The sequence below is a fragment of the Taurulus bubalis genome, assembly GCF_910589615.1.
Source record: "Taurulus bubalis genome assembly, chromosome: 3".
In the NCBI taxonomy this organism is placed as follows: domain Eukaryota; kingdom Metazoa; phylum Chordata; class Actinopteri; order Perciformes; family Cottidae; genus Taurulus; species Taurulus bubalis.
Window position 1 is genome coordinate 33663872 of NC_136591.1, and position 26893 is coordinate 33690764.

The 26893-nt window shown below is 41.4% G+C and overlaps 1 protein-coding gene across 1 annotated transcript in view; it reads right to left on the bottom strand.

The window, feature by feature from the left end:
• Positions 1 to 7037: 7037 nt before the first annotated feature.
• The window catches only part of ift172 (intraflagellar transport 172), a gene marked incomplete at both ends in the record, with an annotated part of 35773 nt that continues 15917 nt past the window's right edge, over positions 7038 to 26893 (bottom strand). The window contains 27 exons of the mRNA XM_079215035.1: positions 7038 to 7127; positions 7584 to 7675; positions 8471 to 8624; positions 9188 to 9286; positions 9393 to 9452; positions 10538 to 10633; positions 10837 to 10956; positions 11105 to 11215; positions 11620 to 11736; positions 11919 to 12005; positions 12381 to 12444; positions 12636 to 12745; positions 12890 to 12988; positions 14832 to 14961; positions 15996 to 16105; positions 16260 to 16440; positions 16737 to 16801; positions 17823 to 17916; positions 18343 to 18485; positions 19379 to 19495; positions 21174 to 21309; positions 21524 to 21621; positions 21847 to 21936; positions 23039 to 23183; positions 24404 to 24524; positions 25198 to 25276; positions 26082 to 26330. Coding sequence (XP_079071161.1) covers positions 7038 to 7127; positions 7584 to 7675; positions 8471 to 8624; positions 9188 to 9286; positions 9393 to 9452; positions 10538 to 10633; positions 10837 to 10956; positions 11105 to 11215; positions 11620 to 11736; positions 11919 to 12005; positions 12381 to 12444; positions 12636 to 12745; positions 12890 to 12988; positions 14832 to 14961; positions 15996 to 16105; positions 16260 to 16440; positions 16737 to 16801; positions 17823 to 17916; positions 18343 to 18485; positions 19379 to 19495; positions 21174 to 21309; positions 21524 to 21621; positions 21847 to 21936; positions 23039 to 23183; positions 24404 to 24524; positions 25198 to 25276; positions 26082 to 26330 — 3057 coding nt within the window. The remainder of the gene's footprint in view (positions 7128 to 7583; positions 7676 to 8470; positions 8625 to 9187; positions 9287 to 9392; positions 9453 to 10537; positions 10634 to 10836; positions 10957 to 11104; positions 11216 to 11619; positions 11737 to 11918; positions 12006 to 12380; positions 12445 to 12635; positions 12746 to 12889; positions 12989 to 14831; positions 14962 to 15995; positions 16106 to 16259; positions 16441 to 16736; positions 16802 to 17822; positions 17917 to 18342; positions 18486 to 19378; positions 19496 to 21173; positions 21310 to 21523; positions 21622 to 21846; positions 21937 to 23038; positions 23184 to 24403; positions 24525 to 25197; positions 25277 to 26081; positions 26331 to 26893) is intronic.

Genomic DNA, 26893 nt, shown 5'->3' on the forward strand with positions numbered 1-26893 from the left:
GATTTTGTCATCACATTTGACCCAATCAACACCATGTTCCTCCTATTTCCTTCTTCCTTCTTGTTGTGGTGATGTTATAAGTCCCATACACACCCTTATATCATCCATCGCCATGATTATCAAACAAAGCCTAGGTTATTGGGGAACTCAGTTGACTTACTTATCTTAACGTGCTTATGCACGATGCTGAAATTAATCATGTAGATGTAAACGCGGCAGAAATAAGCTTTAATCAGGGAATTTATATGCACAAATGTTTCCATGTAATACTGTCACACAAATATTAAAATGTCTGGAAAAACTACACTCACTTTCCAGTTGTATTCTTAGTATAGCAAAGCTGGAATTCATGCTTGGCTGAAGAGAACGAGGCTCCGTCAGATGGACGCTGCTGATTATTTCATGGTTTGCGGCTGTAATGGTGCAGTCAAATGAGTGCACGACAGCCCCCCAGCAGCCCACTGGTTTCCAGTATGTGTGTACGCATGGAGGGGAACGGCTAAGGGGGACAGATGACGAGCTGGAGGAAACACTGCTCATGTTGGGGGGGAACATATATGTCAGCATCTGTGACGGTGAGCGTCCTCCATAATTCAGAAGGATTGTGCACAATTTCACATCCTGGTGAAGAGAATAGAGAGTAAAGACAGAGTTTAGTATCTGATATGTGAAGTGGTGGAATGCACATTTACATTCCCTCAAGTACTATCATGAAGCACAATTTGGACATACATGCACGCCACTTGAGTATTTGTATTCTCTGCAACATTAACCACATTTATTTGACACTTTGACGCACTGAAATTAAAGCCAATCTTCCAAGAAAGAAGACAAAAAAATGTATTATCCTATGTTGACCTGTGTTTTATTCAGATCTAGTTGCTCCATATAATATGTTGTTTCCTGAAACCATTTAAATGAAACCACCGCATTAACAACGGTTAAGTACAGAGTCGGATGTTTCAATTGGTTGGCAGAATGGGGCAGATGCTCTCCCTCTTTCTTTTCCTCTCTCCATCCTCAGGAGAGGATGACAAGCAGAGGGAGGACAGAGCTGGCGGCTCCATCTGACTCCCTCTCTTTCAGAGGACCAGCCCCTCCCCTTCCTCCTCTCTCCTCTCTCCCTATGACTGCGCCCAACTTCTCTCCCTCCATCCTTCCAGACGGCTACTGTATCCACCTCCTGACTGCACCCAGCGCACACAAAACCTGATTTCTGATGGCTTGGGATATCGCTTGGCTCCGGTGCTCTTCTGGGTTTGGACTATTTGGTGCTTGAAGAGTTCTTCTGCAGACCAAACAAACAAAAAACAATCGTTTTATTTTTATTTTTTTCCAATTCAGCTGCAGAAGAAGGACGGTCCGACCTCCGCATCCCCCGCATCATCTCTCCGCATCCTCAGCATCCCTGCATGGACCTCCAGAGGAGAGCACCGCGGACCGGGCGGCGCACGCAAAGTACGCCGCTTTAAAAGCGTTCTATCCCCGGACGAACGGAAGCTCCTGTATCGGTGTGTTTGTGGAGGTCTTAGCTACATCAAAAATCGGTAAATGTCCGCTGACGGTTTAAAAAAAAAAAAAAAAAAAAAAAAAGATTAGAAAGCTGCGCCATTAATCCTGCACCCTGCCGCTGAAAAGGTATTGTTGTCCAGTTTTCCACAAAATAGTCTCTCTGCAACGTTTAGTCATTTAAATCCAAGATTTTTTTTTTCAGGCCTTGTGGTTTTTAAACCCCCACCGACTCCTTTCATCTGCGCTAAATCTGCAGCAGCCGCAGTGTGCTGTCGTGCTCTGCGGAACTTATTATTGATATGATTGAAATATGAGCAAAAGGCTGCATGCACACCAATGATACACACCAAATACATAGAATGCATCTGTAATATAATATATACATATATATATGTTTATAACACATTACAGTAGGAGTATTGTGTTAGTTTTGATTGTATAAAACGCTACAGCCTTAATATTTATAACGATGTGATGGGCCCACATAAATATCCATTATGGTATAATTTGAGTTATTGAAAATATTCTGTGTACTCAAGTGTTGTAGATTTTTTTTTAACACAGGCTCTGACACACGCCCGACCCCCACAAAGGCAACCTCCCTCCCCCTCCCTCTTCCCCTCCCCTACTCTCTCCTGCCCTCCCTCCCCTCTGCATTTTAGCCGACATGAGCTATTTGGGTCATTAGCATTTCAGCGGTTAATGAGGCTGCAGATGGGTCCTCTCCTCTGCCGGAGAGCCGTTGAGCAGCACAGATGCCGCTGCTGCTGCTGCTGCTGCTGCTCCATCTGCAGCGACCACATTGAAATAATAGAATAATAAAAAATAAAAATAAAAAGGCTACATGGCGTGATGCTGTTGGTGCTGTGGGCTCATAGGATGAGGAGTAGAAATCGCAGCAGCAGCAGCTTCCTCCCCTGCAGCTGTGTCATTAATGCAGTGGTGTAAGAACGTGCATTACGGCTGCTGCTGCTGGATAATGGAGGGTTACGCTTTAATGCTGCGCAGTGCTGCTCAAAGGAACATCCATACCGGTGTTTATTTGGTTTTTATTTATTTCGTTTTTAATCATGCATATCACTTGCCGCATTATTTCAGATTATTTAATCTGTAGGTGAGAAGTAGACATTATTTTTACTTTTCAGGGTAACCCTCCCCCCTAAAAAAGGGTCGAGAACCGTGGCCTCCAGTCTCTGCAAATTGATTTTCATAACCGGACTGGGAAATTAATGGAACCGGAGGGTCCGTGGTTTGCAGAAACCCATTCATATGCATATTTTTACACATGCATTGCCCTTTTAGGTCACTGTAGTCCGCGTGCATATAGTTTATTCTCTATATATAGTCAATATATTGATATCGGCAATTCCATCGTCTAGATTAGAAGCCGTCCCAGCAATGCAGCTGTTGGAGGTCAGCAGGACATCCCTGACGGTGGACGACATCACTCACACTTATCCACACCTATGCGGATATAGTTGGTGTAATTCTGCCCTGCAGTCAGAATGCATGACGTTAATATCCGGTATGGTTGGTCTGTGTGCACTTTATGAGTGTGCGTCGTCATGGTGAATAATCGGTGTGATATTCATCACTTTAGCAAACGTTCACGCAATTATATAACCGATATAATACACTCAACGCCAGTGAGCGCAGCAGGCTGTATATGAGCCCACAAGAATGGAAATGAGGGAGAGAAAAAAGTGGGATTGAGTGGAATTGGTTGAAAGGAAAAAAAAGAATAAATCAAACAGCAGAAGAAGAAAATTGTAAAAAAAAATTGAATAATACAAAAATAATTTTAAAAAAGCAGAAGAAAATGTATGAAAACGAAACGGAGGATTATGGGTCGTCTCTCCTCGTGTTCACAGCGGACCTTGATTTAAATGTCCATACAATTAAGGCACGCGGTGAATGCCAAGAGAGTGGCCTGAACATCAACATGGACTCACTGAGCAGAGAGAGGTGAGGCGGCCTCTCCAGACACATCGAAGACCCACAAGTCTCAGCTGAAGTAGAGATTTAAAACCCGGGAGCTTTTCCAAAGGCACAACATGGCTTTTTTTAAGAAATATTTTGTAAATGGGAAGAGATTGGTGCAGTACCGCTAATGGTCACTAGATGGTGGTCCAAAAAAGTCCCAGCTCTTAAAAAACATAGCGTTTTTATTTTATTTAACACCACATACATAATTTGAGATTTTACTTTTGGACCTTTTACTTACTTTTACCCTAAACATTTTGAATCGGGGTCCTTTTTCCAAATTTAAGTAAAAAGTCTAAATTCGGATACTGCGGATACTGAGTTTAAACCCAAAAGAAAATTGCAAAATAAATTTCAGTAGAAACAGCATACATATATATATATATATATATATATATATATATATATATATATATATATATATATATATATATATATATATACAGCTGATGTCACATCTAATACGTCCACGAATATAGAACAAAAACCTGCTGTAGTATTTGTTTGTGATGCAGTGATCTTTAAGGTTGTACATTATTCTTATTGCAGTATAGACTGCCTTTTACAATGGGGCAATCCAGTCATCATACATGAATGTGGATGTAGGAACACAAAGCTACTTTTATCCACCAAGAAACTCCAAAATATAACCAAAAAACACTATTTAAAAAAAAAGTATCTCTCATTCCCTGTCAAAGCACACCATGTTGCTTCTCACTTGCATCACCCTCCCTGGATCATCCCCCCAAATCACAAGAAGCCCTCTGTTTGTACTTCAAGAGGGGCCAGACCCTCAGGACGGCCTGACATGCGGGTCGAGTGGACGTCCTCGCTCTGATTCGTTTGCGCTCTGAGATGTGAGACGGTAGATCAGAGGGAACGCTGGAGTACAACAAAAAAGAAACGGTATGAGCGCAGAGAGAGCTTTCAGGGTTGTATAAACATCTTCACCATAAATCAATCGCATAAATTTTATCTTTTTGAAAATATGGGCAAAACTAAATGATTCAAAAAAGTAAGGATTATAGGATTATGTACCAAAAAAAGTACAGGCGTACAAATGGGGCCTTCTACTGAGTGTGTGTGCGGTCTTGATCAGACCTGTAGAATAATGCACGTACAATGTTGAAATAATGCATTCTTCTTCATTGCTTCAGTGCCATGGAGATGATAATTTCAGTAAATTAACATGAATCATTACGCAGACGAACACTCAAAATGAAAATAAAAAAACTAGATCTACAAGCATAATTGGGTTCAGAGGGAATATTCTTTCTGAATCATTCTCCTCTTTAGCTTTTTTTTAGTCATGAGTCCCGACGCCTCCTGAGATTATCTCCATTACCTTCGTCCTAATACAATAACTGTACTTTAATACGTTCTCCTGTGACAGATGTCTCAGCATGTCTGCAGTAATGTGAATGTGGATATAAAACACTCGTATGTGGGCTGAGTTCAGTAAACGGTCTATTCTCAGCTGGAGCAGTGTAGGTGAGTATGAGACATGGAGCCAGCAGCAGAGCAAATATTCAGAGTTATCACTTACTAATAATGCATTTCCCCAAACACATAGTTCTTCTATTGATTGCGGATGTACAGTACCTCTGCTGGGAAAGGAGGCTGCTGTATATTATATAGATATGTCTCTCTATATGTATATGTATGTGTGAATTTTATAAATAAAGTAATGTTGTTCCTGTTTTTCTGTATGACTCAGATGCAATATTTCTTAATTTCTGTAGTATTTTGTATACCTCTGTATATACGTATTTCAGTGTATTTGTACTGTACAAATAAACACAAATTACAAATTAAATTTGAGCCTGAATCTTAATAAATATATATTTGTTTACTGCAAACTCATTTAAACATCTGCAAAATGTATTCTTAACATTGATTGATATTCTTAACAAGACAGTGTGGCCATTTAGTCGATTAACTTTGTCCAATGCTTTGGTTTATGACTAAATAAACTAACGACCTTTACGTCAGCCTCAGCAATGCTTTTCCTTCTCGTGCCACTGAGCAGATGTTAGCATCCATAGATTAACGTCAGGACACGATTTGTCATTTGAGGGAACACTTTATCATTACCTTTCTTACTGGGCTTGATGTAAACAAATTAGACTTAAAATATCGCTTAAGGTCACAATTTGGAAAAGCTTTATTCGAACAAAATTCAAATTTATTTGTCTATTTATTTGTCTATTCCCGAATGAGGTAACACAAAAGAGATTGAGCCTATGGCCCACTGAAAGCCGTGGCGTTTGCAGGATTATGAACTGGCCGTCTGTGGCGACACTCTCTGGGAAGTGAGCTCTGGAAACACACCTGCAATACCATTTATCGCCATGGGCGTCGCCAAGGAAAACTAAACCTACAGCGTCGAGATTGTAGCTTTAAGTTTCTTGACCTACAAACCACTGCGTTACCATCTGAACAAACTTCCCAAAATGAGCGAACACAATGAAGAGGGATTAAAACCTGCACTGGGAAAATGCTTGAAAACTCTCTTTTATTTAACTTCATTAAACAAAATACATTCCATATCAAAGACACAATAAAGGCATTGCCAGAGATACCGGCTTCATAAGTACACAGAGAAAAAACAGCTAATTTCAGACATTGAATAGTCCCTCTCACTGTCAGTTCGGTACCGTTTCAAAGCACCCGCTCGCCTAGAAACTATTTTGTTCAAATCTGACAGAAACTTTTGGCCTTTTATTCAGCGATGCCATCCTGAGAGAAAACGAGAGGAAAAGACAGCGGAGTGGAGGAATGTGTTGTCATGGTGACGGCTCAGGATGGAGTGATCTGGCGGACGCCAAAAATAAAGTGTGAGCGCAGGAAGTGAGTGGGTTTGTGTGTCTTGTCCTCATAACGATGACAGTGGAGGGGGAAGAGCTCCATTGTTGTCGAAAAACTATTAAAAACGCACGTAGCATGTTCCTTTATCACCATGGGCACACACTGTAGTTTATTGACTCAGCCCAACATACACCGTCCGGCTGCCCCAAATACGGATTAATTCGCCGCTGAAAATAGTCCCCAACAGATGCACTATTTCCTCTAGTTTGAAACCATTTTCCTCTTTAGCAGGAACCGATGGGCTTGGAGCTGAGAGCCACAGACCGGAAGCATGAAGGGATGGAGGTCATGTTCAGAGAAATACCTCAGCTCATTCGTTCATCGTCCGAAGCCAGAGTTTACGTTAACAGTTACAACCCATTTCTCATATTAGAACATGTGGCTGATGTTAGAGCGGATTCAGGTCTTTTTTTTCAGATTGAATTGCTTCATCGGACTAAAATTCAAAATAAAACAAAGTGATTCTGTTTTTTCCATGAGACTGCATACATGGAAATGCCGAGAAGTTTTTTGAGACGGCATTTTAACCGCCATATTTACAGAACATATACATTACAGTTGAATAAATAAATATATAGAGGGTGGCTAGTCATTTTTTTTGGAAGAATGTAACAAAAAGATGAATAGCAGTGTGTGTGTGTGTGTGTGTGTGTGTGTGTGTCAGTGTGTGTGTGTCAGTGGAAGGAGAATCCAGACGCCGGCAGGCTGCCACACCACTTGCTGATGAACTTGAGGACGTCCTGACACTCTGAACTGTGGGTTGTCTGCAAGTGGATGAGAGACAAAAAAAAAAATGACAAATCAGATTCAACATATTCTGTAGACGTAACATTTGTAGATAACGATTACAGATTATAGAGTAAAATTATTACTCATGCGTTAATGTGAAAGCAAGAATTTACTGTTGTAGTTACTGTTGAACTATTAACCAATGATTATTATAGATTAATCTGCTGATTATTTCCTCCATTTACCGTTTGCTTTGTTGGAGACATGTCGTCACAATGACCTGCCTAACCGTTTCAGTTGCACTACTGTACATGTAGTTTAATTCATAACAAAACACATCATAAGCGCTTTCTGTGTTTTTTTAAATGAACTAAAGCTGTTAAATAATCAGTCGAGAGTCGCATGAAAATAAAAGTTCAGTACAAGTACCTCACATTTAAGTACAGTACTCGAGTCAGTGTACATTCCACGACGGGACCGGTGTGTCTCACCTTTGTGGCCACCAGGAATTTGTTCCAGTCTTTCTGGTTGGCTACATTCCCCGCGGATGAGAACTCGATCTTATCTCTCAGCACCGGGTAGCCTGGAGGAAGGAACAGCACACAGTGAGGGCCTGTGTGTGTGTGTGTGTGTGTGTGTGTGTGTGTGTGTGTGTGTGTGTGTGTGTGTGTGTGTGTGTGTGTGTGTGTCTCTGTGTGTGTGTGGACGGAGGTATTTAGTACCACGGTGCAGAAAAAAGCGTTATAAAAACAGCTTTGTTCCAGCAGCCATCACGCAGGTGAACAAATTATAATTGTAACAGCACTGATCTGGAGCTTTGAGTACTTTTATCATGTTTGTCTGGTTGTGTGTGTTTGTTGTAATGTATGTCGAGACGGATGCCTCGTTTTCTAGTGTTTTCTACTGCAAACCAAGTCTACCTACGGGTACTAATAAAGTAACCAACCAACCATGTGTCCATGTGTCCGTGTCCGTGTGTGTGTGTGTCCGTGTCCGTGTGTGTGTGTGTGTGTGTGTACAGTCAAACTGGGTACTATAAGACCTCGGGAAGTCTCAATGTCTTGACATATGTTCATTTAGAGAAGACAACAAGATATCTAAGCAGAGTCATGCATGCCCATCTTTGTGTGTTTTTTTTAATAGAATATTTAGCCTATAGGAAGAGTTTCTATGCAACCACTGTTTCACTGTGTCCACAGACACTGACCTGAGACTGCTTTTTTATTCATCAACTCGTCAACAATGCAACATCAAGAAGATAACGCTGCATCATCCCAAGATGACAAGATTAAGTTTGATAGCTTTGCAGTTTTTAATTTAGTATTTCAGTTTAGAACAGATGAGTGTGTGTTTGTGTGTCCGTGTGTGTGTGTGTTACCTGTGAGGACACAGGGCAGAGAGCGGAGGCCGGTGTTTGCGGCCACCAGCGAGGCTTCGTACGAGTTCCTCTCGTCACGCGGCAGAACCTGCTCCAACCGGTTGTCCATGGACACCATCAGCACCCAGTCACGGATCTGCTCCCGCTGGGCGTCCTGTAACACACACACACACACACACGCACACACACACACACACACACACACACACACACACTAATTACATACCTAGTTTTCTTCCGGAGCTGATGATTGAAGTAGCTAAGGAGTGAAGCTGTTGAATGCTGCACTGATGGCAACGGGCGAAGACACAACGTATGAGCTGAAGCAAAGCCAATTTATCCTGGAAAACAGGAGCTAAGTGCGTGTCACTCAAACTATGTACTGAGCAGTTTGCTGCCATTTTGAGATCAAGGCGGATACGACTTTATTGTTATACACAGCGTCCGGCATCATTTATACAGTAGCTGCCCAACCAGGTCATATTTATTGGAATTTACACAACCCTTACATTCATGTTACATGGGCCGCTATTTAGCTGCCACTATTGAATATAATGCCTATTATTCTCTACTTTATATATGTTATTGTTCCTGATTACGCTCCATTGATCGTAACCTTTCCCCAGATCTGATTCCTAACGCAGCACCATTCATCAGTCTGACCACAGCGTGTCCAGTGGGACGTCTCGCCGTGTGTTTGGTGGACGGGTGTCTTACGGTCACACAGAGTTTGGTGGGAACCGGAACCTCAAAGGGGATGTCGGTGTCCAGGAAGTCGGAGTGGTCCACAGCGTCCAGGGTGCCCTCGTCGACCGCCTGGAGACAGAAATCGTCGTGATTAACACGACATCGGATCCACGGTCAAACCGTCTCATAACGTCGGGGAAGCATTTGTCCTCCAGTTGAGCGACCGTGTACTCACATCACACAGATCCAGGAAGTGGTTGAGGAAGATGAAGGCCATGTTCTCCCAGCCGACAGCCTTTCAGATTATAAAAATTAATGTATATAAAGTTAATCTGGTGCACAGGTTCATGCATCAGTCAGAGCAATAGGGAGGGTCTTCTAGAACAAATGTTTCTCGGCGTATATCACGTTTTACCCCAAAATCCCCAACCCTTCCTACACTATCCTGAGAGAAATGAAATGAAGAGGCAGAACACATTTCATATAATTCTCGGGTTGTCAAAATCGATCAGTCAGGTGTTGAATATATATTGTGCCATTCATTTTTTCGGGAATTTGCACGATATCTGGGAATTGGACCAGTGAGTTCATTTATAGGAGCGCATTTTTTAATTTTTTAGTAGGCAAGTAAAAAAAAAAAATACTAATACCACACTGCAAAATACTCTACTAGAAATCAAAAGTCCTGCATTCAAAAGTATGCAAGCATTATGAGCACAATATTCACTGTGTAGTGAAATGTCAGTGTTTTACAATCATATCTGATGTTTCTGGATTCATGTTCCCGCTTTATTCATGTGTATGTTGCACTTTACTGCTGTAGATGATTCATGTCCTTTAGATATTGCCTAGTTTAATCAGCATCACATGTTTAGCGTAGCATTTGAGAACCACGTATCTCTAAAAAAATTTAATAAAAGATCAAATTCTCATGAGCTCAGAGAAACAGCCCCGTATTCAGCTTTGTGACGATGCAAATTCCAGCTGATCCAAGAAAGAGTTTATTTAGTTTAAGAAGTAGGAAGTATGTTTTCAGAAAAAGGAACACTCCATCCTCCAATCAACACACCTGGTGATACATGGTTTTCACTGAACAGGAAGCTGTCAGATGAATGGAGTGAGTAAAAAGTATAATATTTGTCTTGTCGTGGAGTAAAAGTATAAAGTGGCATAAAATGATAATACTCAAGTACAAATTCCTCAACATTGTGCATGAATACAGTACTTGAGTAAATGTACTCTATTACATTCGAACACTCAGACAGGAATGACAAACCAGGTGGGAGGAACATTTTCAGGCTGTGACCAACACTTCAAACTGAACAGAGGCTTTATCAGAAAGTAGAAGAACTAGCGTTCCTCTCTCATCGGTGGACTCACTCTGCAGGCCAGGCCGGCCTCGTAGAAAGCCTTGTCTACAGGAACGAGCTCAGTGTGACGCAGCAGAGACACGGACAGCTTGGCTGGAACACTGAGCTGCAGAGGGAGAGAATAAGCACGAATCCATGTCAAACTGCGCTTAGAGAGTTAAGCTCTATAAAGCATCTTTCAGAGGTTTGGGTTTGTTTTGGAACAATACAACATATTGGAATTGGAATGTAGGCCCCAAATCTATTATGTAATATCAAAAAATAAAAAGCCTTCTGTGGATTCTGTGAGTGTTTCTGTGTTTCGCGTACCAGCTGCGCGACTCCTTTGGAGGCGCACCTTGTGGCGTAGTAGTGAGCGATCAGCAGCATCTGCTCAAAGTTTTCATGAGCTGGAGAGTTGGCCTCGGCCGACCGGGACATGTTCTCACACTGAAATCACACGCGCACACACACACACGCACACAAACAACACAGGCATCACAAACAGTGGAACCATAGTAAAAAGGAAAAGTTGTAAAATATCAGTAAATTCACATCATGGAAATTAGCAGGAAGACAATTTTCTGTTGTCATTTACCAGCTGCAGCAAGAAGTTGCGGAGGTCGGCCCACATCCGGAAAGATTCCAGTCCATCAGTGTCGGGGAGGTTAATCAGGTCCAGGAACAGTCGCTTGTAGATGTTAAAGTTCTGGGAGTAGCAGAGGGGTTGAGTTATTGGTGTGACCTTCCATTAAAGCTTTCTGTTTGTATCATAAGATAAGTATACAGGAAACGAGCGATGGTGAGGTTGTAACTTTAATAAAAAAGTCAAAGTCTGAAAAGGAGGACACCAATTTTTATTTTATTGTATTATACTAATTACAGAAGGCAACACATGTTACTGTCTGCTGAACATGATGTGGCATTCATGAAGGCAGGCTGACATTGATTGAGGCTCAAGGTGTGTTTCCAGAACACCACTGAATCCAGGTGTTAAGATATTCAGGCTGCTCTGGCGGCAAAACAGGAAGCACGAGGAAAAACATACCTAATGAGGTGGCGCTGTGTGTGCGTGTGCGTGTGTGTGTGTGTGTGTGTGTGTGCATGCTGTACCTGAGGGTTGGGTGGCGCTCCATGCTGAACGTAGAGCTGCAGAGCCTTCGGCGCCTCTCCCTCCTTGATGAGGTGTGTAGCGTACAGAGCGACGTACTTTTGGAGGATCTTAAAGTTCTGACAAAACACAACAGGGATGATGAGGAACTCTCACAACCACTGCTGTGTGTGTTTTTATTTTATTGCAAGGACAACTTGACATACATATGGTTACACTACTAATGGAAGGTTTGTTTACAGTGAGCATTGCTCTGTTTTAACTCAATAATACGTCCGTTGGCAGATTTTGCATCCAGTACCTGTTTAGATGCCGTCTCCAGACATTTCTCCCACTGGCCTCTGTCTGCATACATGTCCAGAGCTGCCATGACATCCACGCCCACCAGCTATGGACATACAAATTTAAATAAAGACCAAATTAACAATTTCAAATAATCAAGCTACATTATCTATCTGGCTTTGTTCAAAGAAGTACAGTGTCAAATACTGATTAATTGAAATTATTTTTGCTTGAGCAATCAGAAACAATGGAACAACAAACTCTTGTTCGACAGGGATGAAATGGGCGAAAGAGTCATGTTTTCTGTTTCTTTTAAACATATCTCAGATCAGTTCACTTCCCGTGCTAAAGGAGGTCTATTTAGCATTTTGTCCCAGTCAGGCCCAAACCTTGGGCATTAGACTGATAATATGGCGATATTTCCTCAACAAAAGCGCACTCATTGGATCCAGTGTGTAACAGAGTGTGTAGTCGTACGTACAGAGTCCACTTTGCCTTGGTCCTTCAGGTGCTCTTTGTATTTCTGGTCCACATAGTCCTCGTACCTACCGAAGATATCAGAGAAATGAGAAACAGAGGAGAACTCCAGTATTCTTATGTATATTTGAGAGGTAATGTTTTGTGGTATCCCATTGAAAATACACGCTAGTGTGCTTGTGAAAAACATATGCAATATAGTAAATGTATTTGGTCAAATTCCACCATAGATGCACTGTTTGTGTGTGTGTCTTTAGACCTGGGCTCCAGCTCCTTGGCGACTCTCTTGGCTTTGTTCCATTCCTCGCCCTCAATGAAGACATCGATCGCCTCTTTGATGAGGTTCATGTTCAGGTAAAGCTCAGCAGCCTTGAACACGAGGACACCAACAGGAGAGAAAATGAGCAAAATTGAAAACACTACAACCTGAAACGGACTCACACGAGCACGTATCGTAGCAACGGAGGTCCAAACTAGTTGTCTGGCATGGCGTGCTGTAACTCGCTCACTCACAGCGTTGTACTTCTTCAGCTGCGTGAGACGAGGCCCGACCACATGGATCACCTCCACCGCTCGGTCTCCGCTGAGGAACTTGATGGACAACTCTGCTGCCTGGACACACATACACACAAACACACACTTGTAGGACACAAAAAGTATAGTATGTCTGGTTTTGTCTAGACTTCATACACACAGGTATATCGAAAAGTCTCATTCCAAACGCAAGAAAATGTTCATTCTAACCTGAGGTACTCTGTCTCTCTGCATCTGCTTAATATTATAGGGTTATAAGATGTCAAGACGACTATGAATATAATAAAATGTAAAATGGGCATCATGTATCATCTCTAAAAACTACTACATTAACACTATCATTTGTCAGTAAGTAGTACAATTACCACAAGAAAAGACCTCAAACTATGATTCTGAAGGCAGTTGGGGATAAAAGTATTAATTTCTCAGCACATGTCTTAAAATGTTTTGCAGTACGATGGTAAAAAAATTAAAGTAAAATGACAAGAAGGCGTTATTGTAATATATCTGATCGGGCTGATATTTGTATTCACGATTAATCACTCATTTGTGTTTTTAGATTCATCAACCCATTGTACATTTGTGTCAGTAGCGAAAGACAATTTTAATTTTGAGGTGAATTAATCTTTTGAAGCTCGAGTTAATCCTTTTTTAATTTGTTTTTCTGAAAATGGTGACCAGAGGGCGACTTATTCAAAAAGGTCTTCATTTATCCAATCAACAGTCCAAAAACACAAACATTTGAAATTAAAAACAATAAAAATAACAAAAACAAATGGAAAAGATGGAAAAGATGGAACTGGAGAATGTTTGTAATGTTCCTTTTGTTGAACAACGTTAAAGCGACTGGATAAAAATCGAATGTGCGTATTCAGTCTTTCCACAGGAAGCCACATATTGATTGTGTTGACCCGAACCTCGAACACCACCAGGACTCCAAACGTTCTTTTCTTTCTTTTTCTCGCACTGGTTAATCAAACAAAACAAAAAAACAGCTATTGATCTATGCGTGACCTTCTTTTCAATATTCTGATCTCCATAGCACAATAACAAGGGAATCTATTGATGTCGGTGACACGTGACCTTTTCACCTTCCACCACCCCCATGCTGGCTGCCATAATGCATCTGTTCCATCCTCCAACCGCTCCACTGTTTTGAAAGAAAGCAGCTAATTGGTCAAATTAAAATGCTTTTATGCTTCTGTTGTGGACAATTTCTTTATTTTTTTTATTGTGCTCCTCGTTTTATTGAGGCAACCAAAAATGTAATAATACAAGATACATTTCAATTGAGATGTAGCAACGCCATGTCAGTAGAGACTTATTATTTTCTTTTTTCTATGGGTTTTCTACGAAACTGTAGGAACATTTTCAATATTGTTAAATCTGAGCTGCAGGTAAATAATATTTTTTATATATATATATATATATATATATATATACATATATATATATATATAAATAAAATAAAATAAAAAGTTCAATCAATGAATTATTGAGACAATAAAATGTGAAAGAATTATAAAAAAATGTCCATCACAAATTCTCATTTTCAGAATTACTGTTTTTGTCCGACTAGCAATCCAAAGATATGCAGTTCACTAAATAAAAATTAAAACCAAGGAAATTAAACAATCCCAGTGGAAAAAGGTGGAGAGAGAATGGTTGATAAATAACTTAAACCGATGCTGCACAACATTTATGGCCTGTGACCCCTTAAATTGAAGCCATTTGTCTCTCGATAATATACATTTCTGTCGTATATACGTTTTTTTTATCTTGTGCTGTGAATTATTGGACGACCCCTCAGATGGAAACCGGCGTCTCAAACCATTAACCGACTATCAAATTACTTAGTGATGAATGCTCAGCCCCATATGGCAGTAAAGGGAACTGTATTTGTGCTGAATGGATCTTTTACCTTCAGCCAGCACTTCTCCATCAGGGCAGCGTTGGCGTCGTCCTTCACCTTCAGGTAACACTCCACGGCCCGGGAGTGCTCGCCGGACTGCTCCCACTCCTTGGCCTGTTCCAGCAGACCCTCCACTCCCCTGAACCAACAAACAAACACACACACACACACACGGACTCACAAACCAACGCATCTCATTTGAGGTTCATTTTCACATTAGTGCAACGTCAAATACACAACAAGGCCCTATTAAAACACATCAGGCTCTTGATATACGAGCCAATTAGCAACATAGTCGACATGAAGTAATAATAACGGCCACCGGCGCCTCCATAGAGAGATCTTTGAGATTGTAAAATCTCACTGCCATCATATTTAGACACAGTCTATCAAAGAGGGCAGACTCGCAGAAAACACATCCACAATTCACCCTTTTTTTTTTTTTTAATCACAAAGGATATCTATCCCCGCCTTCATTTCTTGTACGTCGCCGTGCTCTTCATTACGTTTCTTTAAAAAAGGCGTCAATCTACAATTTGATCATGGTTTGCAGATGCCTATGAAGCCTTTCACTTATCTGGAGCCTGAGCTGGAAGCTCTGCAGCAATAATTCAGTGTTTTCTCACTTCAACCCTCACTTCCTCGCCCGTTTCCATTGGTAACTTTTGATGTTTCCTCCCACAAGTCATTAAAGAGGGAGACGCGACGGGAGGAGGACGAGAGCTGCGTGCTGCCGGTCCTCTGGCTAACGAGCTATTCCTTGTTGGTCGTCTCAATGTGGGATAATACATGAGCTGTGGTTTAATAAAGCATCAAACTGACTCTTTGTGCATAGATTATACTGGGGGTGGGGGGCTGTGAAATGTTCATAGTGGGGTTTGTGGTTTCCCTCTGGCTTTTAAGAGGTCTCTTAATAACATAATATGAAAGGTCAACAAAATCTAATAGAAGCTTTTGAATGTCCGTCAAATACCAAACCGCCTACCCATAATTACAAGTTCTGTTAATAAGGCTTTTGGGATCTGCTGTTGCTACTGTTGTAATTACAGACATAGCGACAGTGATTTCTAGCATTGAAAATGATTAGCATTGTTTCTTACAGTTTCAGGTTCATGAGTCAATGACAAGAAATGAAGTCCATTGATTTCTTATATTTTTTGCTCTTAGTCTCACCGGATTCCCTTCTTTGAGTTCTCCTTCTCGTACTCCTCTTGGAGAATGGAGAGCTTGTTGGGGAGATACTCCTTACAGATCCGCATGGCATCGCTCCACAAGTCTGCATCCTGATAAAACCAAATGACAAATATGGAATGAATAAAATAAATCACTGACCAAAGGCTGGATGGTTAAAGTCCACAACAAGTCTTCCAACATTTTGCAACTCTTTTCACATTTTTCTTCTTCTTTTCTGAAGCCAGTTTGGCTCTTCTCGCTTACCTTGTAATATTTAACAGCGAGTTCGGGTCTCTGGGCTCGGAGCAGGAAGGCTTCAGCCTTCTGGAATTCTTTCTGTTCAACGCAGAACTTGGCTTGGCCGACCAGGATCTCAGCAACGGTCTCTGGATCGTGGCCCTCAGCCACCCGCTGCGCATTGGCCCAGTCCTTGTTGTGGACATACCTGGAGCAGTTCACACACACACACACACACACACACACACACACACACACACACACACACACACACGGCCCCAAAAAAGTTACTTGAAGAAGTTAAAATCCTGAGTGTAGAAATGGAGCATGAAAAGTGATGAATTCCCCTCTAAAATGGAGTTAATGTAACAGAAGGTGAAAAAAAAAGTGCAACTAAATGTACTTAATTACATTGCACCACTGATCTGTAAGTAGATTTAAGTCCGTGGCTAATTGGTACAGCTCCTGATCAGCTGACAGTAAGACAGAGACACATGAACTCACATGAGAACGGCTTCTTTGGGTTTTCCTGCTTTGATGAACTCGACCTCGGCCTCCGGAAACTTGCCCTGAAGATGATCAGAAATATCAGAAGTAAGCACTATTTACTGTTCTTGACCTGCAGTCTACACTCTCAGAGACAGGGAGTATGACTTGACTTTATTAATTTGAAGTGGACATCACAGTGGCATTAGAATTCATAGCATACATCTACGCACACAAAAACCCAGATGCACTGTGTTAAGTGTGTATATAGCGAAATGCTAATGCCACAGGAGCGTGTGAGCCGAAATTACATTTACAATGATTAGCAGTCCAATGACTTATAACAAGAGAAGGTCGTTAGACTGCTTTTTTAGGATGTTCTGAAAATGTATCTTACTGAACTTGGTTGAAAGATACCTTCTGATAGGAAGATAAGAATGTATGCAGACGAAAGAGAAATTCACATGTTTGTTTTGCGTTGGGAATGATGGACAGAATCATGGATGGATTCCTGATCAGGCCAATTGGCACTGGCTTTACTGTGAGCGTCAGGGGCCCTAAGGGCCTTCACCGACAAAATGTCACTCCAAGAAGCACATGCAAACCATGAGGAGGAAAGCAATTACCACAAACAAACATAAAGCGACTACAAAGAGACACAAAATTACCACAAAGAAACACAAAGCAACTAAAAAAAAGACTCCAATCGAAAACAAAAGGGAAAAGAAAATGTAAGAAATACAGACAAAAAATAACTACAGGGAGACAGAACACCTACAAAGAGACACAAAATGACCAGGGAGAGATACAAAACCATGGAGAGATGGGTAACGACCACAACAACAAAGAGAGGCTGAACAATTATTAAGTCTGTGTGAGCCATTTGCATGTCTCATCATCCGCCTGTGGACGCAACTATAAAGGCAACAAAGAGTCTCACTGCAGCAGCCAGCCTGTTTTGCAGCAGGAGGTAATAGGCTTTTTGAGATAATGTGGGGTGTGGAGGTGAGAGTTAAAACAAACACTGGTTTTGGTAATGCGTATCATATGGAGGAGCAGTATGGACAGCAGATAGGCTATGCAGCAGGACCGAGGCAGATTTACCTCATCTTCCAGGTATATGGCGTGTTTGAGGTGGATCTCAGGAAGCTTTTCCTTACTGGACAGACGAGCCAAATCAAAGGCAAAGTCAAATGAGCTAGGGAGTAAATAAAGAGCAAGAAATCAAGTCAGGTTTCACAATACCATCACTTTGGATCTTTTTTTAATTTTTTAAGCAGGTCACATAAGTATGGAAGCCCAGTCCTGCCAATGTAATGGAAAACATATATTCTGAAAGTCAGTTGAAATATCTCAAATTAATGAGATAGCATCTTAAAATAATGAGTAAAAGTAATTATATTTCAGATAATAACATTTTTATTTTGCGACACTAAGTAATTATTTTTAGATACCGACTCATTATTTTGAGAAAAAATCTCATTACAATGCCTTACAGCCTCTTTTTTTTTCTTTCATTTTCTCACTTGGCTGGAACAGGCTTCAACTCGTCTGACTCTGAATGCTCAGTAAATTAAAATTAACCACAGTGCAAGTTGCGTCCATGTGTCGTGGTGGAGCTCACAAGTTATTTGAAGCAAACTCGATGGCGTATTCCAGGAGGCCGAACTTGTTGAGCAGCTTGACGGCCGCCTCTCCTCCCAGGCTCCGAGCCCACAGGTAGGCCACCTGCTTCTGGGCTTCGGCCCCTCCATGGCTCTTCGCCACCTGACACACGCACAGATATATGTGGCACATATACATCACTATAGGGGTCCTGCGGCAGTGAGGCTCCCTCACACCCACACCACAGATAAGCCCAGAGAAAAACATTTGATGGAAGCTGTAAAGTTGCGCTGTGCTCCCAAAGCAGCAGCAGCAATAAACACTGTCGACGGGGAAGCACACGCCTGTAATGATGCCGTGCCCGTGAAGTCTAATCGCAATTTACTTTAAGTCCTCCTACTGAGCATTCATAAGCTAAACATACGTATTGAATAAATGGCTCATGACACAACATAATATCGCTATACACAGAGATGAGAACATTTAAAGTGTTTATTAATGTACGGTATTTGTCAGCAGTTATGATTTCTCTATCAAAATTGACCGCCACACAGAAGGACACGTTAAATACAATTTAGACTTAGAATTTGACCATTGACATGACATTCATTAGAATCTTTTTTTATATTATAGCAATATCAAAAAGCCATATTTTTTAAAGCTCTTTATTAAAGCCAGTAAGTGTTATATATGATTATTGCATCTTCCGAATTTACTTTGGTGATTTAAGTACATTAAATTCGTACTTTCAACCTATCAAAATCAAAAGATTGCATAAAACATATTTTATGTCACTGACACGTCTAACCTCACTTTTAATGTTCATGTTTTTTTTACTTAAAAACATAAATTGAGCACCGGGGTCTCTTGTGTTGCGTGTATACAGAGGGACGAGCTACGGATACTGTAAGCATTAGTTGTGTGGAACAAGGTTCTAGGCTTTGAAAGATCCAATTGTGAGTTCAAACATTGCGAGTGCAAAACTCTGCATAGCTTTGGAAATGTAAAGCGACTAACAGCCATCAAGCCAACAAAACAAATGTGGCAGTGCCTACCCTGTATGCATCCTCCCACATGTCGTTGACTCTGTACATGTGGACAGCAGCTTTCCACTCTTCAGCCTCGATGAAGTGGTACTCTGCCTCCGAGAACCTGGGTTCAGCCTCCAACTCCTACAAAAGAACATGCACATCAACATGCATCAGGGACAGTTATACATAGAAAACGGATAAAAGTACATATGTAAGTACTAATCTGATACATAAATGCTGATTAGCCATTTAATTAACCATTTAATATTCTTAAAAAAGACCTACTGACAAAAGCAATAAAACCTAACTAAACAACTTAATGATGAAACTCTATTGGATTTCTTTGAAATCTTCTTTGGTGCAACTATCAGGAGCTTAAAAAAGGACTTGAAGTCTCAGAGCGTATCTGGACACAACGAAAAGGTCTGTGGTGGAAGGTGACTAGATAGATTTACTCATGTACTTAAAGTTACTACGAGGAACTTTCATTTTGTGTGGATTTTGACGGTCCCCGTGTTCCAGAGCAGCAGAGTCTCTCAGGAAACATCTCTTTTTAGTCTTGTTTGCTTATGTAGGGCATCAGCATTACATTGAGACTGTTTCATAACCGGTTAAAAGCTCCTTGTAGTAACTTTCAGTAAAAGGTTTGAGTACTTCCTCCACCACTGCATATGAGGTTGTACAATTACTTAGACATGCATGTGGTCTGAATGTGTGCATGAAAAAAAAAGGAAAGAAAAAGTTTTACTTCATGAACTCCTTCTGAATTCACAGCGGAATTCAGAGTTAGACATTTCTAATCATTAGAATAGTTTAAAGCCCTGCAGGGCAATTCTCACATGAGAATTGGACAACCACAAAACTGTGAACATTTGTCTGCTGTTACATAAGAAATAGAGAACGGTAAAAAAGAAAAAAAAGGTGTCAGAACTGGAGCTTGTGAGAGCTTTTCACATAAGAAACCTCATCCATTTCTGATGAGGGTGCTGAGCAGCGCAATAATGACACCAACCAAGGGAAAAGCAGTGCTTCGGACACTGAGAATAACACCATGGGACGCTCGTTCATTACTGAGCAAGAGGAGAGAAACCACAATTAAAGCTGCAAGTGTGATGAACGGCCCTCGCCCCTTCCCGTGCCCATCGGACATGTTTCCTGCTTGCAGTGCGTGGCGCGGAAAATTATGTATTGCAAAAATGTTCATCTCTCAACTACGTGGTACTAGAGAACCCACACTGGTTATAAATCATGTCGTAATCTCAGAGAACATCAGAGTTTTTTTTACTCGTAAATGTTTGCGTTTTTGTCTCGCAAATGTACAACTTTAAACTCAGAGAATTCTCATACATTTGTATTTATTATGTATTATTTTTACCTAACCTGACCAACACCAGATGGATTGTTACACAGAACCATCTGAGAAGCCGTGAAGCGTGAAAACAGACATGGCAGGTGATTGGATGAACCATCTGTCAATCAAACTATTGCCGAAGCCAGAAAAAAACATCTTTTCCATCGAGAAAAGCTTTCAGTGATGTTATTCTTCCTTCAATGAGGAATTACTCTCCAGTTCTCATCAAACTGATGCTATTTCAGCCTCTACGCTAACTTCTTCAGGAGCCGCTATTGTTGTTTAGAATGAAATGTGATGTGACATGTGATCCCGCAATTCCCACGTGATCTTGTGACATCGCAAGAATATCCAGGTGCCCTGCAAGGTAAAATATTTACCCATTTCCCAAAGTCTGTAATTATATTTTTCTTGTCCCTACAATGACCCGTATTGAGTGAATAACTCCATTACATGACGATGACGTACCTTGGCCAGGTGCAGGTGGGTCTCTGAGAGCAGGTCAGGGTGATGTTTGGCTACCAGGCGAATGACATCATCAAACATCCGGTTCTTCTTGTACATGGTTATGGCGAGGTCAGGCTGCTTCACTGTGGCAAATAGCCTGCGCACACGCACACGCACACACACGCTTTAAATAACGGAACTAATGGAAATAATAAAGAGTCAGTCAGTGTGGCCTGTCCAACGTCAAACACTGTTTCCCTTATTTTTTGTAATTACTTAAAACATGTTCACCTCTCTTTGCCTCGTTCCAGTTCTCCATGCACCCAGCGGCTGATGATGCAACAAATCACTATAAATAAATCTCCATTTACCTCTCAGCCTCCTTGAATTTTCCATCTCTCTCCAGCTCCTGAGCTCTGCTGATGTACAGAGCCATGACTTCCTCCTCTGTCATACACTCCACGGCCAACTGCAGGCAAAATGCACCAAAACATGACCATGGCTTTGTTGTTTCAAAGCTACACTGACATCAGGGGCCAAAACATCCTCTTCAAAGAATTATCTTGTCAGAGTTATCCATATGATCATCGTCATGTGATCTATTTGGGATCAAATATGAATTACTATCCTGTAAAATCGGCTTCTTAGGTCTCTCTTGTGCACACTCGTCTGCGTAGTCAGTGTCCATACTAACCTTATGAGCCTCCTCCCAGCGCCCTGCTGTAGTGTACATGTCTATAGCATCCTTGATGTGACCTCCTTTCACAAACAGTTGCTCTGCCACCTACAGGCCGTGAACACACAAAATGCAGTCAGAACATACCGTATACAAAATGCAGGCTGAATATCATAAGATCTCTGTGTAGGCGTTCATATTTCACATTAGTTTGGCACCTGGAAATAATAATAAAAAAAGTTTAACCTCCTGACGCATCCACAACACATCACTACATTATAATGTCATTCCTGGAGGGTGAACAGAGTACACAAAACATCCATAAAGCTAATTTAAGAGCAGCTATCTGTACTCTGTTAATGGGGAAAATGTAGGAAAGATTGGGCAGAAGGGAAAGGAAAACAATCCACCACGACCAGATTTTTGCCGCGTAAAGGAAAGAGGTATTTTCCATTGAACCTTTTCCAACACGGGCATCAATGAAGCAAATGTATGTGCGGGCTCGCTCTGATAATTACAAAAAAAGTTTAGCCATTGTTTTCTTTTTCGCGATAATTTCTGCGTTGGCATCACAGGTGTGAGCTTCCGCCATTGTTTTAGTTTGCACTGAATTCTACTCCCCTGCAACTTCCACAAGTTGGAAAGCAAAGAGCCTGTAATCTTAATTACTTTCTGTGAATGTGCCCATAGAGCAAACATAGCGAAATGGCCGGCTATTTTCAGAGGCTGACAGTCTGTGGAGGCTGTTTGGCTCAGCTGAGCTCATCAGAATGAGCAGAGCACGCTGCGCTTCGCCGCCGCCGCCATCATCATCATCATCATTATCATCAGGATCGTCGTGTCTCTTCCTTTTCTCTTTTCTTTGTATATATACCAGATTGTGTCTTTCTCCTCTTCTTTTAAACTGTATTTCTGGCAACTACTAAAACAATTCAACGTGTCCCTACTGCCAAAGCCCCGTCGAGCAAACACAGCCCACTCTGTCCATGGAGACCGAGCTAAAGCTGATCCTGGGCCTCTGACTTTATGCTTGAAATGTGTGCAAGGTGGGGTGTGTGTGTGTGTGTGTGTGTGTGTGTGTGTGTACGGAAATGAATTGCTGGTGCCTACTCCATCCCTCTGGTTTCCTCCATCTCACTGTCCGGTGTTGTGTTCAGGGAGCAAAACGAAGCCCCAAAAAGTAGCTCACGCCTCGTCCCTCCTCTCTCACCTCATAGTCCTGCGTGGAGGCGTAGTGCTGAGCTATCTTCACGTAGTATTTCCCGGCTGAAGAATCCTCCTGCAATTCCAGGATGTGGACGGCTTTCTTCCACTGACGAGCCGCGATGGCCGCCTCGATGGCCTTCAGCGAGCAGCTACGGAAAACGTAAATGTTGTGTGAAGCCATACGTTCACTTACCTCAGCTTCTAGAATTGTCTCGCTGTGCGGTTTGTATGTATGTATGTATGTATGTATGTATGTATGTATGTATGTATGTATGTATGTATGTATGTATGTATATATATATATATATTTTATACTATACACCATATTATACTTGATATTCCATTCAATTATATGTTATATTGCTGTGCTATACTACATATTATAAACATTAATTACACTACTACTATTAGTGCTGTACTAAACAATACATTATGTTTTACTATATTACTACACCGTATACCATGTCTCTTATACTATATGTCATAAACCACCATAATGTATAATATTATACTATATTATGTTACCATGTAGATAACATTGATTATTGCACCACATTCTATTCTACCAATACAGACAAACACTGTCATTACTTAATCATACGATATATTAGCCTGGTGTACACTGCTCACTAACTCTGCTCTGCTTAATCGCAGTACTGGGACTTTATGCTGTCATTTTGTCTTCAAATGCTCTTGTATAGTTCATTTTCTTTATTAACTTTTTCCAGGCTGAGATTCGGTCACATCGTGTGCGTCTGTCTATCTGTCCACAGCTCATCTTACATACTGGAGCCATCATCCATATAAAAGGTTTGGTCTCATCTTCACCTCGACTGTGTGCACTTCTCTAGTTTGATTTATATTTATACTTGTTATTTATTTCTGTGACTTTCTATACACACCTGCATTTATTTATGTCCTTGTGCTGCTGCAACAAGGATCAATATATGTTTATCTTATCTGATTGGGTTGCTCCAACAACACAGACAAATTGAATTGTGAAAAGTGAATTAAGTTTGGTTAGGATTTAAGTAAAACCAAATCTTTTAATTAAGAGAGGCACGGATTGAAACTTTTTCTGGCAGGAGAAATTAGCAGCGGAAGAAGTGTATTTTAAACCTTTGCACAGTCAAATTCAGTTACTCAGATGCTTTTTCAACTTCAAAAGAATAACAATCTGGGCGCTGTCTTTATTTGGTATTTTTGGGGAGTATAATCATGTTTAAATACATCTATTATGGTCCTGGTGATCATTTAAAGAACTATTGGCCGTCTCTGATGTGTTTTTTTATTATTTTTTTTAATGTGTCATCTTTCCTTCTCTCCATCTGCCCAAATATGTGTCCCTTCACTCCTCTACACTACATACCCTGCTTCAATGAAATGGTTGATAGCGGCGTCCATCTGTTTCTGCTGGACGAGGTAGTCTCCCCAGGCCTCCTCCAGTTTCACCACCTCAGCAGGGAAGGCGAGGCGTGCCAGCTCCACCGCTACAGGAAGCACAAACTTTGTTAAATATACTGTACATCTACTGTAATGGACACACACACACACACACACAACACCTGTTGGTGTCCAAAATCTTGTCACATGATATTGCTTGGCCCTTTTTGTACTTGAAAAGTATGCTTGTATACTTACAACACATACTGTACTTGTGTGATGTACAACCAGCCACGCCAGCTGCACTGTGAGGCTGTGCTTCCAGCTAAATGCTAACGTCAGCATGCTAACATGCTCACAATGGCAATTTTAACTACTGGCTAACTACTGCATGGCTACTGCCATGTTCACAACCTTAGTTTAGCATGTTAGTGTGCTAACATTTTCTAATAACACAAAGTGCAGCTGATGCTGATGGGAACGTCATTAGTTTTGCAGGTACTTGGTCATAAATCAAATTAGAATTTTCACCTGGTGCTAGCGCAAGAGGAAAAGTCAGAGGGTCATTAGGATTCCTCCACTTGGGACTCATGAATGTCTGTACCAAATAGAGTGGCAATCCATCCAATAGTTATTGAGATATTCAGTCTGGACCAACATTGCCCTCCCTGAAGCTGCTAGCATAACATCACCAAACAAACACGTTTTGGTGGTTGTTCAAAATATAGGCTCAGCATACATATTCATGCATATTTACATGTCATTGATGTCATGATTTACCTTTCCTGAAGGCGCCTCCTTTGCAGTAGCATTCCAAAGCTCTCTGGTTGTTTCGGATCTTCTCATACAGATCTCCTGCCTGGTCAGAAGATAGAGATTTGCTGGGTCAGGGTTGTTGTATGTGGAAACTGTGACACATACTTTTGTGCACTTTTGGTCTGGGCTGCTTTTCAAGAAAAGTGCACAAAGCCAGGTCCATAAAGAAAATGGTTTAGCCAGTTTCCCCCGATCTCAACCCCCATCCAACACCTTTGGAATTAACTGGAACACCGACTGTGAGCCAGACCTGATCACCCAACATCAGTGTCTGACTGAGGTTGCTATAGCAACAACAACAAAACCATGACTTTGGAAAGAGATGTTCGACTATCACATATGGGTGCACTGGCTGGCTGTCCACATACTTAATTCACTTATGACATTTCTTCAACAACAGAATGCACGACATGTGATCTTTGCAAGATATGGAAAATATACAGAATCTCGATCCTCAGACACCTGCAGGGATGAAACCCCACGCCATCAAAACGCAGCAACACATTTTGTTCTAAAGTTTCATTCTCTCCTTCCCACCTGTTACATAAACACAGATGGCTCCAGGAGGAGAGCCGAGTTCTCAGACAAACGGCTTCAGATAGAGACATCAAGAAATAACAGACAGCCGGAGGGAGATGGAGTGTAAAACTGAAAATAAAAAAAAGAAAGAAAGATAAAAAAAATTCCTCTGTTGATACCTCTCCTCTCCTGGCATTTTTTAGGAGAGGAGAGGATGATAAGGTAAAAAGGAGGAGAAAGGATAATACCGGTATAGGATACCAGCTGGGATACATTTCTGCAATAAACAAGGCAGACAGATAGTTAGGAGAGAGAGAGAGTCCACGCACCCTCTCGTAAAACTCTCCCTTGATGAGACTGGCGGCGATGCGGCCGACGGTGTCGCTGTTGTTGGTGATCTCCGGATGGCTGATGGCCAGTCGGGCGGCTTTAGCCGGCAGTCCGGCCTTCAGGTAGAGGTTGATGGCGCCCTGGAAGTCTCCCTCGCTCTCCTTCACCTCTCCGGCCTTCTCGTCCTGACCCGTCTCCATCAGCCACTGGTAATGGTTCCCGCGCAGGCTGTCCAGCTCCGGGTGGCCCTAGGAGAGACATTTTGTGTTGAGGGAGGGGTTCGTTTCTACGTTAGACACGGGTTCAAATCTAGTGCTGAAACACTGCGTCGACTGAGACAGAACTAATTGACAACAATGTCCTCTTTAAGCCATCTAACAAGCAACCATTTTGAATATTGATTGATTTGCTTCTTTTCACTGTTAAAAATAAGATTGTTCATTTATTATCTTTAGCTTTTTGTTAATTGGAAATAAGCCATTTGAAAATGTTGGCTTGGGCTCTGAGAAGATACATTTTCTGATGTAATTAACAGATTAATTTAATCGTTAGTTTGAGCCATATTTAAATCAGTTGCAGTTAAAGGCCCAGTGTGTAGCATTTTGCGGGATCTATCGGCAGAAATGGAATAATAATAAGTACGTTTTAATCACCTGAAAAGAAGAATCGCTGCGTTTTTCCATACCATAGAATGAGCCGTTTATATCTCCATACAAAGTGAGCTTTCACGCTTCACTATGTACCACCGTAGTTCTCCTAATCGCTTCGCACATGGGAGAACTATCAGTTGGTTGCAATCTTCAACCTCGCC